This window comes from Pan paniscus, chromosome 4 (assembly GCF_029289425.2).
Source record: "Pan paniscus chromosome 4, NHGRI_mPanPan1-v2.0_pri, whole genome shotgun sequence".
Classification (NCBI taxonomy): domain Eukaryota; kingdom Metazoa; phylum Chordata; class Mammalia; order Primates; family Hominidae; genus Pan; species Pan paniscus.
In genome coordinates, this window is record NC_073253.2 from 122,331,892 (window position 1) to 122,350,919 (window position 19,028).

Below are 19,028 nucleotides of genomic sequence, written 5' to 3' on the forward strand. Positions count from 1 at the left end.
GCAAACCGACGTCCCTGCTGCGGTTCTAAGTGCCAAGTTGCCCCCAGTCGGTGGCTGCTCACGGCCCAGTGGACCAGGGCACATTGGTTCCGGCGGGCACCTCAGGGGGAGTGCGGCAAGCCTGGCGGCCGCCGCGGCTGCACAATCGCCCACAGCGCGCTGACAATTCACGGACCTGCTCAACGAGTGAGGCGGAAAGCAGGGCTAAGCAAACCAGGCTCTGGAGAGGAGGCGGGGCCGCCGCTAGGGGCGGAGCCAGCCCCGGGGCGTCATCAGCCCATGACTGGCGGAGCCGACAGCCAGTCGTGGTGGCGCTGGGACCGCCCCGTAACCGCCGTCCAGTCGCCTGCGGCCGAGGGCAGGCTGGCGAGACGCGCCGGCGGCGGGGAAGTTGGTTATTGCGAAGTGCCGTGGCTGCCGGCGGGCGCTGCGGGACTCTCTGCAATGGGACCCGAGCAGCTCTGGAGGGAGGCGGCGGCCCCAGAAGGCCGTTGGCTGAGAGAGACCAGGAGCCCTCGGAGCCGCCGCGCGCATAGCGCTGTGGAGCAAGAAGCCAACCGCAGCGCGGGTCGACACGCCAGTATCTGGCACCGGCAGGAGGCGCGGAACTTAGCTGCCCCATCGGAACCCCGCCCGGAGGAAGCTGAGGGCCCAGAAAGGATGAATTCCGGACCGGGTCGCCCAGCCACAAGTGGAAACCTGGGCTCTCTGGAAAACGTTCTGATCTCGATCTGGCTATCTCTGAAACAAAACTCCAGCCCCGCAAACCTCCCAAAGTTCAGTACACGTCCCCGTCCTCACCCCTGCCCTCCGGGCCACCGGCAGCGGGGGACTTACCGGCGCCTCGGGTCTCCTCCTCCCGACCCAGCGCGTCGCGGACACAGCTGGCGGCCAACAGGAGGCTTGGGCGCTCGACGGCGCCAGAACCTGTGAGACCGTCGCTCTGGGCGGGCTGCCGTGCAGGGTGGCATCCTCTGCGGTGACTTCTGCTGTCTTTTGGGTCCGCCAGGATTCCAAAATCCCAGGCGGGTCGCTAGAATTATCCATCTTCGTGGACAGGAAGTCCCAGAACGAACCACATCTGTCCCACTCTGCTTCCGCCCTCCTTCCCCTTCGCAAGCTCCTGGCTGGGATGGAGACATCGGACGAGCTCGGAGATCCCGACCTCTCAGGGGTCACTCGTGGCCGAACAACCTGGAATATGGCCTTGTGGGCCCTTCCCGCCCAACCCCCTAGGACCCCACTGCTCATCTTGTCAACCAGTTTCTGAGCCCCTACCCTGGCTGCAGCACGTGCTCGCACAGGCGCGCTGAGCTACTAACATAGAATCAAAAGCAGGGAGTTGGGTGTTCTTGCTTTCCCGCTGAAACCTAGAATGTAAACAAGCCCTAGAACGTCAGCTGTGGGTGGGTAGGGGCCTCTCCCTGCCTAGAACTGCTCTTGCCATGGGTAGGCACCTAACCCGTATTAGTAAGAATGAAGGAATGCATGCTCATAACAAGAAAGGGGTCAACCTGCTGCCCTGATACTCACCTTCACCACTTACGTCTTGCTTCCAGCGCAAGCCCACTTCAGACCATTGCCTCATTCAGGTCCCAGAAGTCCTATGGGTTTTAGTCTCTCAGTATGGGCAATTATTCACATGTAAGGGAGCTGCAGGTGTTATTTCAATGCCATCTGGCCTCTATAAGGTCTTGCATCATAGCTGACCTCTCATGAGAAGGTTCTGATGAGGTCACCAGGGAGAAGGAATGTAAAGGGCTGGTGGCTGAAAAGGAGTGAAATGGCCCCTCTTAGGTGAGCTCTGGCCTGGTTTGAGTTTCAATTCTGTCTCCTCAGCTCCATTTCTCAATGGGAAAAGGTCCATAGGAAGGTTGTCAGAAGGGCAGGAGACTAGGGCAGGGATAGCCCTTTGCAGACCCTGAAAAATTGCTCAGTAATGTAAACATTGTCCATATTTAAGTTCTTTCTTTTCTTTTCTTTCTTTTTTTTTTTTGAGGCAGAGTCTCACTCTGTCGCCCAGGCTGGAGTGCAATGGCTTGGCTCACTGCAAGCTCCACCTCCTGGGTTCACGCCATTCTCCTGCCTCAGCCTCCCAAGTAGCTGGGACTACAGGCGCCCGCCACTACGCCCGGCTAATTTTTCGTATTTTTAGTAGAGACGGGGTTTCATCGTGTTAATCAGGATGGTCTCGATCTCCTGACCTTGTGATCCGCCCGCCTCGGCCTCCCAAAGTGCTGGGATTACAGGCGTGAGCCACCGCGCCCAGCCTTAAGTTCTTTATTTTCTATCTTGTGGACCAAAGGACTGCTACAGGCAAGGAAGACCATCTGACTCAATTCCAGAGGTTCCTTAGCATGCTGCTGACTGGCCTAGGAGAATGGCCTTTGCCCATAAAGTATTAGATGTAGACCACATGAATGGAATATTCACCAGGTTTCTGCCCAGGTCTGGATTGGGTAAGGACATGGCTGGAGGTGCCTTACAGGAGAGAAGGCCAAAGAGAGAGAAGACTTGACTCCCAACCTGATTCCAGCAGAACTCCACTTTGATGTGTTTTTAAAATTGTGCTCTTCTGTTTGCTTTCACGGAGGCTGCCATGAAACATCATCTTTGACTAGAATTATCAGGAAATGATCATGGAAGAAATATACTTCCTTGGATTTTTTTTCCTACCACACTTCAGGATATAACTAGAGAAAACATTTGCCAACAGTGCTTATCATATTAGTACCCTGTGAAGGTTTTCATAGATGCTGATTATTTTTAAAATCATTTCGGGAATAGGAGCCAAACACTAGGTCATGACTGTACTTACTTTAGTATTTACATTACGTGATGAAAAATGGAAATAAAGGAAATGTCCTGTCATGAAACAAGTTAAAATTAGGTGACTTTCATGTCCTGATTTCCAAGGTTTTCTGTTTGTTTCAGACAGACAAGATCATCCATGGGTTCTTGGACAAGTAATAGGTCTCATTTTCCCTTGTAGACCAGAAGACATGGAAAAGACAGCATATTCGGACTATATTCGTATTTCCATACCATCTTTTGTTGTAATTGATTTTCAACAAGAGCCCCTAACAATCTCTTGAGTTTGGGCCATCCCCATATTCTACAAGGGAAAATGAGATCTCTTACTACTCCAATAACCCATGCTTACACTATCTGTATGGAACAAACAGAGAACCATGAAAATCTGAACGCAGAAGTCACTTATTTAGTCCCAATCTATTTTGTGAAAGGAAATTTCTTTTACTCAAAGAGATGAAGAAATTTACGGAATGGCTTGGGAATGAGAAGATTCAGGTGGGACCATGGAAGCAAAGCTTGTTCTTTTGTGGATGGTAAGATTGTCTTCAGGCACTGTCACTCCTTTATGACACTAAAACAGTATTTTAGAATCCCCTAAATTTCAATAGGATGTGATTGGTAGGAGCCATGGGTTCTAATCTTAACAGCTGCTGTGGTGGGTGCTCCTGGCAGTCACTCATCCTTTGTTATCTCTTGCTTCTTTGGCCATAAAACAGTAGTGGCAGAATTGGCCCACTATGTGTAGCTGCATAAAGGGGACATCATGACAATGGTTATGAAGCACTGCAAATGCATTGCATTTACAGTAGTACTGCCTGCTAAAAAGGAGATGAAAATGATGTTGAGATGGGAAAATAGTGTGGTATGAACAATTCCTATTTACATGTGCAATTTACATTTTTCTTTCCATTTACATGTGCAATTTCCTCCTTCCTTCCCTTTCTTTCCTCCCTCCCTTCCTGTCTCTCTCTCTCTCTTTCCTTCTTTCTCTCTTTCATTCTCAGACTCACACTCTGTCACCCAGGCTGGAGTGCAGTGGTGCAATCTTGGCTCACTACAACCTCCACCTCCCAAGTTCAGGTGATTCCTTTGCCTCAGCCACCCGAGTAACTGGGAGTACAGGCGTGGGCCACCACGCCTGGCTCATTTTTGTATTTATAGTAGAGACAGGGTTTTGCCATGTTGGTCAGGCTGGTTTCCAACTCCTGGCCTCAAGTCATCTGCCCACCTCAACCTCCCAAAGTGCTGGGATTATAGGTGTGAGCCATCACGCCCAGCCCATTTATTTTAATGTCATTAGATTATTGTCCTTTCAGTATTTAAGTGGAAATGAGAGGAAACCATCTTTATTCTTTAAGGAGGAATACAGCTTCTAAAATTTTGGTTACCTAAAGTTTTTGAAGGTGTAATAGGAATGAGTTACCAGAACAGGAAGAATTGTAGAAGCAGACCTAGAGTTGAGGAAAATTTTACTTACATGGATAGTATTTTTTTCCTCTCCCTGGCTCCTACCACCTCTCTCAACATATATTTACTGAGAAAGTTGTTCACAATTTAAAGAGGTTGAGCTAAAGATCTTAGCAAAGAAATGCAATCAATGCAATCAAAGCTGGAGATTCTTTTTTTTTTTTTTTTTTTTTTTGAGACAGAGTCTTGCTCTGTCACTAAGGCTGGAGTGCAGTGGTGCGATCTTAGCTCACTACAACCTCTGTCTCCCTGGTTCAAGCGATTCTCCTGTCTCAGCCTCCTAAGTAGCTGGGACAACAGGCACGTGCCGCCAGGCCCAGCTAATTTTTGTATTTTCAGTAGAGACAGGGTTTCGCCATGTTGGCCAGGCTGGTCTTGAGCTCCTGACCTCAAGTGATCCACCTACCTTGGCCTCCCAAAATGCTGGGATTACAGGTGTGAGCCACCGTGCCTGGCCCAGAAGCTGCAGATTCTAATACTAGCTTTGCAATGTATTCATTCTGATACCTTGGGCACGTCATCAACCTTCCATATCTTAGTTTCCTATCTGGGAAACTGCAGTGGTACTTATGACCAATTTCACAGAGATGACAGCAATAACTAATGATAGGCACTTAGATTTTAGACTTAATGGGAGTTAGTTCCCTTGACACAGCAGTATGGGAACAATAACTGGCCAGCCAATGAGTGAAAAAGCTGGATTATCCCTTAGAAATGAATTGTATCATTACTGATTATGAATACCCCAAATTATGACAGATTCACATGTAAGAATGCCAGGGAAAAGTAGCCATGAGCTATAATATACAAAATTGTTTATTACCCAAGAGAATCTAGGTGCTAATACGGATGGTACTACACCTGTGAAATTCTGAAACCCTTGAAGGATTTGAAGATATAAAGCCAAATAAAACATAATACAGAGGGAAATGATTTTGATTATGTAACATTTATATATAGCATTTGATTTTACATTTTCAAATTGCTTTTCAGTCATTGGTTTATTCTTCACAGCACACCTGGGAAGTACATCTGTGCATTTATCCTCTGTTCACAGCTGAGGCAACTGAGACTGAAACAGGCAAAGTGGTTTGTCCAAGAGCAAAGCCAGGGGCAGGGTGAGAAATTGTTCATTCATTCAATCATGCATCTATTCTTGGCAAGGCACCAAAGTCTGTGTGGTGGTGGTGCACAGAGATGGATATTGTCTATGTGGCCTCTACCTTGCAAGCGCCTGCAGTCTCTGAGACAATAAGCGGTTCATGAATTATGCCTCCTAGAGTGCTCAGACAGCAAGGACCAGGGTTCAGAGGAGGAGAGGGTGAGAGTTCCCTAGGATTCCTGGAGAGAGTTGGATTCAGGGCCCATGAGGGATGGGTAGAATTTTGGCAAATGGAAGTGTGGCTAGTGGGAATGACAGACATGAAGGTGGGCAAATTTAAGATGTTTTGGAGAATATCTGACTACAGCAGGGCCGTTGTGGGGAAAGGGCAGGAGAGTAGAAAGGAGTGGGTTTCCCAGGATGCTGAATGCCCAGCCAAAATACATGGATGAATCCATGAATACATGGATTTCAGCCCAAGGGCAATGGGGGTTGGACTTATCTCTGACTTCTCCTATTCACTCATTATTCTAACATGTGCTGTACCTAGTGCTAATATGTGCTTAGTCTACAGGTATTTTTCCACACATCAGCTTTTCTAACCTTCGCGTCACTCTAATGAGATACATATTATTCCTCCTTTAATGGATTAAAAAATTGATGCACTTAGAGGTTGAGACTTGCCTACGATCATGTAGCTAATAACTGACATATGTGAGATTTGAAAGTAGGATCCCTGACTTCTACATGGCGACAAATGGAAAGAACGTGTAGATTCTGGAGAGTGTACTCAGGATGCCCATCAATAACATGCCCCTCACCTTAGCTCAGTGTTGTTCCAGAAAAAATAACTACATAGGAGTGAAATCTTTTTTTTTTTTCTTTTGAGACAGGGTCTCGCTCTGTTGCCCAGGCTGGAGTGCAGTGGCATGATCTTGGCTCGCTGGTTCAAGCAATTCTCCTGCCTCAGCCGCCCAAGTAGCTAGGATTACAGGCGTATGCCACCACACCTAATTTTTGTATTTTTATTTATATTTATTTATTTATTTGAGATGGAGTTTTGCTCTTGTTGCCCAGGCTGGAGTGCAGTGGTGCGATCTCGGCTCACTGCAACCTCTGCTTCCCTGGTTCAAGAAATTCTCTTGTCTCAGCCTCCCAAGTAGTTGGGATTACAGGCGCCCACCACCACGCATGGCTAGTTTTTTTGTATTTTTTGTAGAGACAGGGTTTCACCATGTTGGCCAGGCTGGTCTCAAACTCCTGACCTCAAGTGATCCACCTGCCTCAGCCTCCCAAAGTGCTGGGATTGCAGGCGTGAGCCACCGTGCCTGGCCAAAATGGAACATTTTAAAATCCCAAATCTACTACACAACAGACTGTCCTTTACGACTGAAGTCATGGAGATTTGTGAATAAAAGGTTGAATGTTTCTCCATGTTTGTTTATTTGCTTGTTTTTTTCTTTTGTTTTTTAGGAAGTTTGAAAGAAAGAAAAATATGCCAAGATGATTAAGTTTCACCTAAGATTTTAAAGCTCCCACCTAAAAGATGTGGAAAACAAGCACTATACCAGGATATTGTACCTTATTTCTGCCCTGTCTTAAAAACACCATGATATTTTCCTTCATTTCAAGAATACAGAAAATGAACATGGTCCTTTAAATTATGTGACTCTTTCGAAGCAAAATGACAACAAGGAAAAACCACATTTGTTTTCTGCCTCCCTTTATCAAGAAGCTAAAAATATAGTGTAAATGAACTCTTGGTCGTGGGTCAACATCCTTACAACACCTGCCCCTCGTTCTCAGGTTAGAGATTTCTCCTCTGCCTTTTCATTCTCACCCACACCCAACTTGAAATAGGTCTCCAGGTCCCATTTTGATCACATATTCTTTCAGTCACATGCGGAACATGAGAAGGGGTTAAATGTAGCTCTGCAAGACCAGCAAAACTCATCACTAAACTGGAAAACAACTTCAGGCTTACTATCAACAGGGGGTAGTTAGCATCAGTTTAAAGACTGTGAATGTGCACAAATGTTTTCTAAGAATATTTTTCAGAAGAGTGTAATTATAGGTATAATCTCTAATTGCATTATAAATGATAAATAAGAGACAGTTAGCAAACTATATTTCAGGGCTGTTTGCTGTACTTATCTGCTGCCATCACTGGCCCTGTCTTCCTTTGTGACTGCAGACTGTGTTGTTTATTAGTCTTGGTGGTAAGGGGGAATTGCTGTACAGTACTTTTGTGTTAGGACAGGATCTTACAGATGATAATAAAGGTTGCAGGAAGGACTGTTGAAACGTTTTATTTTGGTATTTGTTTCATTTTTAAAGGCTGTGACTAGGACTTCATACCTGTCTAATAAGCATGCATGTAACATTTTTATATTTGCTGAGTGCTTCATAGTCCTCCATTAGTCCCCACAATACCCCTTGAGGGTAGGTCAGTATTACAGTTTACAATATGAGGAAATTTAAGATACAAAGGGATTATGTGATTTGTACAAGGTCACCCAGCATGCAAGCCTAGCTAATAAAATATGACTACAAAGCTCTTTCCAAATAAAAAGTACCTTATAAATGTTAGGTAGTATTAATGGGTATGATCCCAGAGTGAGTAAAATACTCTTCAGGAGTAAAGTGCTCATACATGGTATATAATATTAATTCTCTTTTTTTTTTTTTTTTTTAACCTGTGGGTGACTTTTGAAATAGTTATTCTTGAACCTGGCTATGCATCAGAAATGTCTCTAGAGTTTTTAGAACATGTGAGCACATAGACCCCTACTCAGCCGACAGAATCATAATCTGGGCAGTGGGATTTAGATAATTATGCCTTGAAAAATCTCCACGGGGGATTTGGATGCTCAGTCAGAGCTGAGAACCACTACTCTAGGCTAGAAGAGTAACATCGGTCAGGCCAAGAGCAACAACAAAACACTGTGGAGTTAATTCAGAAGAGAAAGTCTGGTGTCTTCCAGGCCTCTGTCCAGCCAGTTCACAACTATTATTAGCAGAGGAACTGCCTCCCTGAAATAATCAACTGTAATAACCATGTGTGAAATTCCCGGAAATAGTGCAGAGATTAAAGTTTATTTAAGAACCGTCAGTTTTTGAAAGTTATAATTTACTGGGTAAATTTACTGGCACACCCTTGGTTTATTACTGTGCTTAATGTTTTTATTCTGAATACTTTGTACTTCTTCATAATCAACATGGTAAGAACCTATAATATCTGCCCATTCATCCATCTGCCAAACACTTATTGAATACTTGCTGTATGGAAATTTCAGAGTGAAAATAATGATCTTTTTCCAGAAGTTTATAATCAAGTGATAAAAACAGACACAGGCAAAACCAACCAACCAAACAAAACCCTGAAGCCACACATATGATAATAAAAAGTATAATCAAAGTGTTAGATGAGGCATTATTCATAATTGCTAAAAAGTGGAAACAGCTCAAATATCCATCAACTGATAAATGGATAAATGTGGTATACCCACACAATGAAGTATTATTATTATTCAAACAATGAAGTGGAATGTATACTGATAATGCTACAATATGGATGGATCTTAAAAACACTATGCTAAGTGAGAGAAGCCAGTCACAAACGTGGTATTCCCATACAATGAACTATTATTATTATTGTTATTGTTATTATTATTAAACAATGAAGTGGAATGTAGTACTGATACATGCTACAACATGGATGGATCTTAAAAACGCTATGTTAAGTGAGAGACAGCAGTCACAAAGGACCACATATTGTATGATTCCATTTATATGAAATGTCTTGAATAGGCAAATCTGTAGAGACAGAAAATAGATGGTTGCCTAGGGCTGGGGATGGGGAAGGATGGAGGAAATGGGTGACTGCTAGTGGGTACAGGGTTTCTTTTTGGAGTGACGAAATGTCCTAAAATTGATTGTGGTGACAGCTGCACAACTTTGTTGACTATACTAAAAACCATTCAATTGTATGCTTTAAATGGGTGAATTGTATGATATGCAAATTGTATCTCTAATAAAGACAATGGATGATAGATAGATAGATAGAGCTGTATGAACTTGGAGGAAAGAGAGATTAATTAATTTGGATTGGAAGAAAGTCGTGGGAAATTTCCTGGAGGAAATGATATTTGAGCTGACTCAAAAAGGATGATTTTTGTAAGATGGTGTGGATGAAAGGAGGGAAGGTATGCTCAAAGAGACACTCAAAGTGAGGGTGCTTTCATGCAAGGGCAAGTTATCTGGAATAGACAAGAGTTTAAGATGCATGAAGGATACAGTAGATGGAGGCTAGATGCAGGGCTTTTACTGTCATGCTAAGTTCTGTGGTTTGGTTTTCATTTTTGTAGGCAATGGAAAGCCACGATAGGTCTGTGAGTGGATGATCAGACCTGTGATTTGGAAGGATAATTAGAAGTGGTGATGAGGTAGATAGAAGATGGCATAGGAGAGCAGTGAGTAAGGGAGGCCATTTAGGAGGCAAAGGCATTGCAATGTGTAGGTGAGAGATGAAGAAGCCTTCGACTACTGCAACAGCCGTGAGGACTGAAACAAGGAGACAGATTTTTTTTTTTTTTAATAGAGTCAGGGCACTATGTTGCCCAGGGTGGTCTTGAACTCCTGGGCTCAAGCAATCCTCCCACCTCAATCCTCCCACCTCAAAGCAATCCTCCCGCCTCCCAAAGTGTTAGGATTACAGGTGTGAGCCACTGCGCCCGACCAAGGAGACAGATTTAAGAAATGGTTAAGAAGTAGAATCATTAAACTCACGTACTCCCTGATGGCCCTGGGGGAGTAGGTGGAAAAGCATAGAAATTGGACAGCACACTATCAGAAACCACGTAAGGGCATGGGTCCTTTTTTGACAAATTATTTTGAATGAAAAAACTTTTGTTGAAATAATGTCCAGCAAGCAAATTGTAGCTCTTTACATCTGTTAACAAGGGTTTGATTACAGACATTCTTAAATTTTTTAACAAAGGAATGTATATTGTGAATCAAAGGTGGATTGAAGACAGAAATGCAATCCAATCATTCTGTGAGCACTTTCCAATCAGACCTCCCCTTGTTGAAGATGAAGCAGTCGTCATTTATGGACTATTCCGAATGACTAAGTATTTACCTCTTGCTCAGATAGCTTCCCTAGAAACACTTCCTTTGGTGTGAGCAACTTGGATTTACTGCCAGGGCAACACCTCCCATCCAACGCCCACACTGCCTCTTGGCTGGGTCCTCACCAGCAGGTGTTCATAAGCAGTATTTTGTTTTGCTTCTATTAAGAGTGTAGGCTTTGAAAAGCATCGTCTGAACATATCACCCATTATACTTTCACTTACAAGTGTTCTTATGGGGAGATCTGAAACCTTGGCGTCTCAAGGATCAGGAAGACAAAGACTGCCTTTTCTCATGCAAGGCCACACCTATGTTTTCCATTAGAAGGAGGGGCAGGCAAATCCTGGGCAAGGTCAAAATAGAAACAGTCTCTCCCAGTGCATGGCGGTGCACTCCCTGGGGATCTGTTAAAACCTCTTTTGTGTGTTTTGGAAGGTGTTACAGTGAAACTGCCTGCTGCTAGCTGAGTTTGAGAACAGTGACCCTGACAAGTGCCTTACAGGAGTTTATCAAGTGGAGAACACCATTTAGAACACCACTCACCGAGATGCAGCTCTTATCTGTGCCTGTCAGTGAACAATGTTCAATCGCAGATCACAGTTGTTAGCAGAGCTAATTACAGCAGTCTCAGGTGAGAAGAATCCCAGCAGCTGCCTCTAAGGGACTTCCATCACAGGGGCTTCGCAGGTAAGCAACGAAAATAGCCCCTTGGGGGATCTATAAACAACAGTTCTCTGCAACTCTGAACATGGACTCATCCACAGTTGGTGAGAGATCATGTTCAAAGGAGAACCACCAAAGGGAGAAGGAGGAAAGGGATGCTTAAAGCCAGGAAGGGAAATGTTCTGGATTAAATAAGAGCAGAACTGGGTATTTATTATTCCTTGGGCTGTCTGACTCACTGCATAACCTTATAAAGTCATTTCCTCTTTCTGGGCCTCACTGTTCTCATCTCAAAAATAAGGATAGTAATACCTGCCCTATTTATATCATGGGATTGCTGAAAGAATAAAATAAAATAAAATATGTATTTTTAAAAATAAAAGCTGGGGAAAACTAGAAAATACAGCTTTAGGTAGTGTAACTGATTCCCTTTGTCTTATTTCACATTTTACTTATAAATGATGGAAGGGAACAACAACAAATATTGGTGCTATTACAGAATCCTAGATTTCAGTTTCTCATGCCTCCAGTTTTTTGTGGTTTGCACATCTTCAGATTTGCCTCTCCCTCCCCAATTTGTTCTCAGCATCAGTTCTGGGGTAAACTCAGGCTCCAGTTTGAGGAGGAGAGGAAGATCCCAAGAATCTGAAGAGGCCAAGCCCCTGTATTTTTTTAGTCTCTTGTCTTTGTGTCTCCTGCTGCAGCCCACGTCTTGAGGGCCTCCTCCCAAGTCCTGAAGGTGAATCCTGCCTGTGGGATACCTGGTTTGCTGGGGACGTTGGCCCTGAATGAGAATTTCTAATGTCAAATTGGGACTTAAGAAGACATCTCTAGAACAGAACCAAAAAGAATCTGTAACAACGTGCCCTAAACATGTCTTAGGCTGGGTCTATAACTACATTCTTGTTCCTGCTGAAAATCGCAGCATCCTTCTAACCAAGCAAGGCACGTCCACTTATCTGATGGTGCTGTCAGTGACAGAAAGGGATCATATTATGGATTTGGCAGGGAGGAAAAATATTTATTTCCAAATTTTGAAGATTTATCTTTTCCAGATATGCAAAACCAGTCAGAATATTAAAAAAAATCTATGAAAAGTGATCATGTTTTGTGAGCAGAAGGAATCATTCTTGAATTCAAAATAATAATGAAGACTTATAAGGATCTCAAATCCATGATAAAACAAATGATTTGACAATAGCAAGTGAGTAGGACTACCAAACCCTTAACTGCCCCCTTATGGTGAAGCGATGTCTCCATTTAATGAATGTGTTCCGTTAAATGTTTAAATTTCCCCCTTTTTCTTTTCTCCTCTCCGCTGTTTAGTTTTTTTTCAATGTTCAGCATAACTAAAAAGTCTTAAGTAGGGAATTGCACATAATTATAGGCTCCACACCAATGACAAAGTCATGCCTCTTAAGTATTCATAATCATTTTTGTACTCTTCTTTCCTCCTCTGGACAATTTAGTTAGAATGACAGCAGTGTCCTTTATTTCTCTTGAAGGCATCTGCTGGTCTCACTTTGTGTACAGGTCATAAAACATCAAGAAACACAGTAATGTATTTTTCATGTAGTCACATACACATAAATTTTTTAAAAACACTGCTTTAAATGAATAGAACAAAAGTGGGAGGGAGTAACTAAATTTTATCTATTAAAGTTATTTGGTGAGGTAAGGATGTTTAAAAGACTATCTTTCCAACTCAAAGGCTGTGACCACCCTGAACGTGCTGGCTTGTCCTGCCAGCTGACAGGTTGTTTTGTGCTGTTAGGTGTCAACTCAGTGACATCCTTTGCTCTCTCAACCTTTCCTTTATTACTGGTTTAGTGAAATCTGACATTGATAAGAACCCTAACTTGAGAATGCTTCACAGAGCAGGATCATTGCCAAACTCAGGAGTCTTGCTAGTTTGCAAGATGAGAGAATCCATGCAGAACAAAAGGCTGATACTAGAAGTCAGCAATCACAATGGGAATCAATCCCACAATCTGATTTCTAAATATCTTAATCTCCTCTGACCTTAAAAGAGTGAAATTGGCCTAATTTTGAGAATATCTTTACAAGAAAACACAGGGTAAGGTGGAGTGAAATCCTAAAACATAGCTCTTCTGGCAGTTCTTTCCCAACTTCTGACATCTCTTTTTTACCCAGATTATGCATCAATGCCCATTTTCTCTTTGTAGCATTAAATTCATAACAAAGAACATACAGCAAATGCCTCATTTACCTGGCCCAGGATTAAGTCTTTCTGAATACAGGACTTTCTCAGGTGACAGTTAACCTAGTCTCATGATGCAAATGTACATTTTAACTCATTTTTAAGGGAAGCGTTTTCTAAAATTTATTTCCCTCTCTGTTGCCTTAGTGGCCAGGCCACGGGTTGACCTTGTTGTGAGGACTCAGGATCACCACTGAGGTCTTCTGTGCAATGCAATGCTGCAACAAAGCCATCAGGGTTTCTGAGGAGAGCTGGGTCACAGTGTATTCTAAGTAGCACAATGAGGCCATGGGCTCAATTTGCCTTTAACTTGTATCATCTAAACTTTTTGGTGTTCTCAAATCATTAACAAAAGTTCCAATTAATATTTGGCCTACAGTATTTCTAAGGATAGAAAGTTTTCCATCAGGAATTCAGTTCAAATATACCATTTTAGCATAAAGAAGGGATGCCCATGACTCTCAATATAGGCCTATGGTTGGATTCTTCTTATTACTACTAGTCTATTAGCTGGCACTCCTATGTGCTGCTTCTCCTCTTTTGTATGACATTAATATTAATATTAATATTTCCCCTTTCCCTGAAGCTTTATGTCCTTGTAGACTTTAGAATTCAGAGGTTTAGCTTTGGTAGTCATCTTTGAACCTGAGAGAGGAGGTAAAATGCAAAATGTCAGTGCCTAAGCTGAAGACCGATCGAATGAGGCCATTCTCTCTTGATTATGTCTCCATGCTCAACATGAATTTCTGTGTCAATAGAGAGGTACCAGGTCTGTTCCAGGTGCAGGATTTTGGGTCACAGCATCAAAGTATCCTGTCTCTATGGTGAACAAGAGTCATGGGTCTGGTGCGCATATCTGTGGACTATAATGGGTTACTATGGTTTACTCTCCAGTGTCAGGGTCACTTTTGAGGCCTCTGAACTCTCCTCCCCACAGTTCAGCCAAAAGACAGGTAGAATGTTATGGCTACCTCATTCTATGCTTTTTTTTTTTTTTTCCTTTTTCTGGAGAACGGGGTCTTGCTATATTGCCCAGGCAGGTCTCGAATTCCTGGGCTGAAGCTATACTCCCGTCTCTTGCCTCCCTGAGAGCTGGAATTACAGGCATGAGCCACTGTGCCCGGCCGGCTACCTCATTCTAGTACTGCCCCAACACTGCCTGCCATTTCTGGGTGCTGAGCTAATCAATTACCTCTGGTCTTTAGCTCCTTTCTGGATGTCGTTTCTTAGTGGGTCAAATGAGATATATAAAAACTTCCTAAAAAATGGATACTTTGCTGTCTTTTCTGTATCTTTCAGTCATCATCCCACCGCAATTTTCTTTTAGTTTACCTCTTCCCTCTCCACAAAAGTTGTTCTCGATAAGGTCAAGGAAACATTTGTATTCATTTTCTATTGCTGCTGTACCAAATTATCACAAACTTGGCTTAAAACAACACAAATTTATTCTCTCATAGTTCTATAGGCCAGAAGTCAGAAATCAGTTTCACAGAACTAAAGTAAACGTGTCAGCAGGGCTTGCTCCTTCGGGAGGCTATAGGGGATAATCTGTTTTCTTTTTCTTTTCTTAGCTTCTGGAGGCCATTCACATTCCTTGGCTCATGGCCGCTTTCTTCTATCACTCCAACCTTTTGCTTCCATTGTCGAATCTCCTACTCTCTTTTCCCTAGTCAAATCTCCTTCTGACTCCCTCTTATAGAGACACCTGTGATTACATTAGGACCTGCTTAGATAATGCAATATAATTTTCCCATCTCAAGATCCTTAACTTAAATCTGCAAAGTCCTTTATGCATATAAGTAACAGGTTCCAGGAATTAGGACCTGGATATCTTTGGGGACTATTCTTCCTATAGCAGCACTGATTTTCTAATTTTCAAATCTGATGTCTTCTGTTCAGTCCTCATCCTAACTCTCTTGCTATTTGATACTGTCAGTTACTCTGGGAAAAGCTCCTCCCTGACTTTCATGATTATTTTCCTCTGATACGATATCTTTATTGTCTGTCTCTCCCTTAAAATGCAAGACTCTGAGAGTAGGAATCCTGGCTATCTTGTTTGTTGTTTTATCCCCAGTGCTTGGAATAATACCTGCCACTATCAAATCACAAAAGGCATCATGTAATGTAAATTGGATGAGCTTCTCCCATTCCTAGTTCCACCACCACTCTCTCATTTTCCTTCACTAGCAACTTCCTCTATTCTCATGGGTTAAGATTAGTATTCTCCATGGTTTGGGAATAGCTTGCTTTTCTCCTTATATGCCAGGTGGCCACATTTCCAACCATACTCAGTGGGCTCTCAAATGTATACCTTAACCCCAGACCTTTGTTTTGCACTTCTAACTTTTATCTTTACCTTGATATCCCACAAGCATGGAGAATTCACCATGTCTTATCTTTCCCATCCACCAAGCACAGCCCAAAACTAACTTTTCCTTCCTCTTATATTCTCTGCCTCAGGGAATAAAAAGTATCAGAATTCACCCAGTAGTGTAAGCAAGAAAACGGAGTTATCCCAGAATCCATGCTTTCTCTCTACTCCCCTCTCCACATCACTACCGACCCATCCAGTCAGTCATGAAGTTTTGTCAACCTCACTCCTAAATATCTCCTGATATCTCTTTCTGTCTGACTCCCATTGCTTTGGTTCATGTCCTTATTACTCCTATGGAGTAGGATATAAGTGAACTTACCAATGTGTCCCTCCTGACTTCTCTTGAGTATGGTAGAATGTCACATTCTTAAGCTTTTTGGAGGCGTGCCAGAGTTGCTGGTCATTGCCTGTCCTGCTTCTGGCCTCTGCCAGTGGGCAGTGACTGTGATTTGCATACCGCTTCCATAGCCAGTTGGCCCAGGGATAGGCTTCTGTACTAAAGGTGGCTCCTTCTATAGATTTGGTCAGCCAACTTAGGTCATGGGTGCCTGGTTGTAAAATATAAGCTGAGTAAAATTCCTCTTTTAGGATTTCAGAATAGAGAAGCCTGAGAGGCTCAGGGTGCTGTATTGCTGAACAGAAAGGTTAGCAGTAATGATGAGCATGAGCAGGCTGCAGCTATGAGGAAGCAGATAGTGTGTGTAAGCAGGGGAGCTGTGAGCCAGGAGAGAACAAGGAAGAAAATAAGCCAAGGCACTGTGAGAAGGGTGATGTTTCAGTTTTGGGTGGTTCTTTAATTGTACTTCTGAAGCCTGGCTGTATTGTGATTCCTACTGTCAGATGTCCATGAGATTGCTGCATTATTTAAAAAACCCCAGTCTGAGTATACCCTTGTTTCGTGCAATAAACTGGCCAAAGAGCTATGTGTTCCAGTAAGCTCATAATGTTATGAAGAGACATGTGGAAGAAAGAGGCACTATTCTAGAGCAGCAATATGAAGTCCCAAACTATTCCACTCCTTCATAAGGCATTAGCTTGAAGGGGGAAAAAAAGGAAGGTTGTATCACCTTTTCCTTTGGAGGTGAATGATGAGCTTCTTAAATCAAAGTTAATCTTTATATAAAAACAAATTGATCTTTGCAAACATAATTTCAGAAAAGAAAAGTAATTGCTGCTACAAACATCACATGAAAATCACAGTAATAGGTGACATAACACTGATACTTGACAGTGGGATAATCAAACCACCTTTTAGATGCCATGTTTGTAGGTATCTACCTTTCATTTTGCCAGCTGTTGGGACCCATGGGTTTGCTGAAGATCTGCAGGATTCCTAGTCACATGACCATATTCCTCTCTGAAATAAGAATTGATGAGTAAGTTTATTGAAGAGCTATAGGTTAAAACCAACATTAGGTATATGTAACCAATACTCTAAATATGGGATACCTTCAGAAAGCATCTTTCTGTCTCCCTCTATCCCTATATATTTGGTGGATGAATTTTTCGCTGTTTAGGATAAAAACAACAGGTCATGTCAGGACTCTTGAACATTCTCAGGCAATAGAATGCCCCATAGTCACTTGAAATTGTTTTTGGTGCATCTAATCCCATGTCATAATCAAAACTTAAGACTTGGTTTAAAGTTAAGTTGTATCTTTTCCCCGACTGAGAAGCCATGTGGGGGTGGGAAGGTGAGGAAGGGGAGCGTCTTCTCCTTGTTCCTGGCAGTTTCTGATCCTTGTAGGGTTGCTATGGGAGAAAGAAAAAGTGGAGAGGGGTGAGAATGTTCTTATTTCAGTGGTGGAGTTGTATACTGGCCTACTTTCTGGACCCAATAAACAGTTAAAGCAGACCACACTTGGTACAGGCTGTGCAGGTTATTGGGAGACTGTACCGATTACTGGCGATGTCTTGCCTGCAGTTCCCTGATTTGGGCAAATGGGCTCTCCATTCGAGCAGACCCCTCAGCCCCTCGGAACCCAGTGTTTCCCTCTGGGTATCCCCTTCTGAGGCCTGCCTGCAACGAAGGCGCCCTCATACCAGTCCCCTCTCACATTTGGTTCATATTTGGTCCATGAGGACACACACACACACACACACACACACACAACTTACTTTACTTCCCTGGGACAAACTCAGAGAAACAGCATCAGCTGCCTTCACTGTACAGCCAAAGCTGCTTGCTAAACTATCTCTTGCCTGATTTCCCAGGAGAGTTAGACCGCTATGTTCTCCTTACCCAAGGACATACATTCGCTTTCCAGTGAGTCCAACTTATGCCCCTCCCTCTTGATATGAAGTGACTCCCAACCTTTCTACTTTGGTAGAAAATCAGTGAGAGGACATCTTATTTTTAAAAAACTCCTCCAAAGATCCTCTCTCCCAGGTCTATAATAATCCGCCACGTGATCTAGTATTTCCTTGAAATGTAGCATCTATTGTTTCTTAGTGCCTTAGCCAGTACTTTAGTTTGAGCATCCTATATCATGGGATTCTTGTTTGAAATTCTAGTGTCAGAAATTTGTTGCTGAAATACTGTTTCACCTTTAGTCTCTGCACTTCCTGCACACTATAACCACATGGTTATACTCAGGTAAGAAGTGCTCCAGCAGAACAAACGTCTCTAGGCTTTCTGGCCAGCCATGCTTTTTGAAGGGAACCAATGGATTTTCTCCATCTTAGTTGAGCAGACACTGAAGGAAACTCTTGGAACCTTTCCAACTGGTGGTCTAGGAGAAGGATCAGCAACCTGGGTCCTAGGGGCTACACAATTCTCACCCTGCCTGGAGAAGGCAGGAATGAACACAGGACACCCAGACACACAAGTGGAGGACTTTGTCTGTGGCATCCCTGGTTGTATTGAGAGTGGGATTGTCCTTCAGGACTACTAGAAGGGACTGTTGAGCTCAGCATGCTTAAGGACAGGAAGAAGGACTGCAACAGGCTGGGGTAGGGAGGCCAGACACCCCTGAGTAGTCAGGAGTCAGAAGGACTGACTATGGATAAAGGCAGGAAGCATGGGAGGCTACTGATGCTGGGCCAAAAGCACATTAGCTAAGGCCTTCACAATATGGATCCCAATCTACCTTGCCAGTCTCATCTCCTTCACTCTCCTCCCCTTTACTCCAGCCACACAAAGCCACCTAGCATTTCCTGAATATGCTGTGTCCTTCCACACCCTCATATTTTACGTATACTGTTCCCTTGTAGAATACCCTCCTTACTCCCAATCCCCATCCATTGCTTCTATTCAG

At 43.3% G+C, this 19,028-nt stretch overlaps 1 protein-coding gene and 1 long non-coding RNA gene across 4 annotated transcripts in view; one reads left to right on the top strand and one right to left on the bottom strand.

Moving 5' to 3' along the window:
- Nucleotides 1-98: 98 nt before the first annotated feature.
- Nucleotides 99-17,124, top strand: LOC129397812 (uncharacterized). Its single transcript, XR_008625428.2, has 3 exons — nt 99-3,347; nt 5,296-5,399; nt 6,857-17,124. It is a non-coding gene; the product is annotated as an uncharacterized LOC129397812 (long non-coding RNA).
- Nucleotides 17,125-17,134: 10 nt separating this feature from the next.
- C4H5orf63 (chromosome 4 C5orf63 homolog) overlaps nt 17,135-19,028 on the bottom strand; it is a 29,527-nt gene continuing 27,633 nt past the window's right edge. For all 3 annotated transcript variants that reach the window (XM_055112611.1, XM_055112612.2, XM_055112613.1), the window contains one exon: nt 17,135-17,523. In XM_055112611.1, coding sequence (XP_054968586.1) covers nt 17,254-17,523 — 270 coding nt within the window. In that variant the 3' untranslated portion in view covers nt 17,135-17,253. The remainder of the gene's footprint in view (nt 17,524-19,028) is intronic.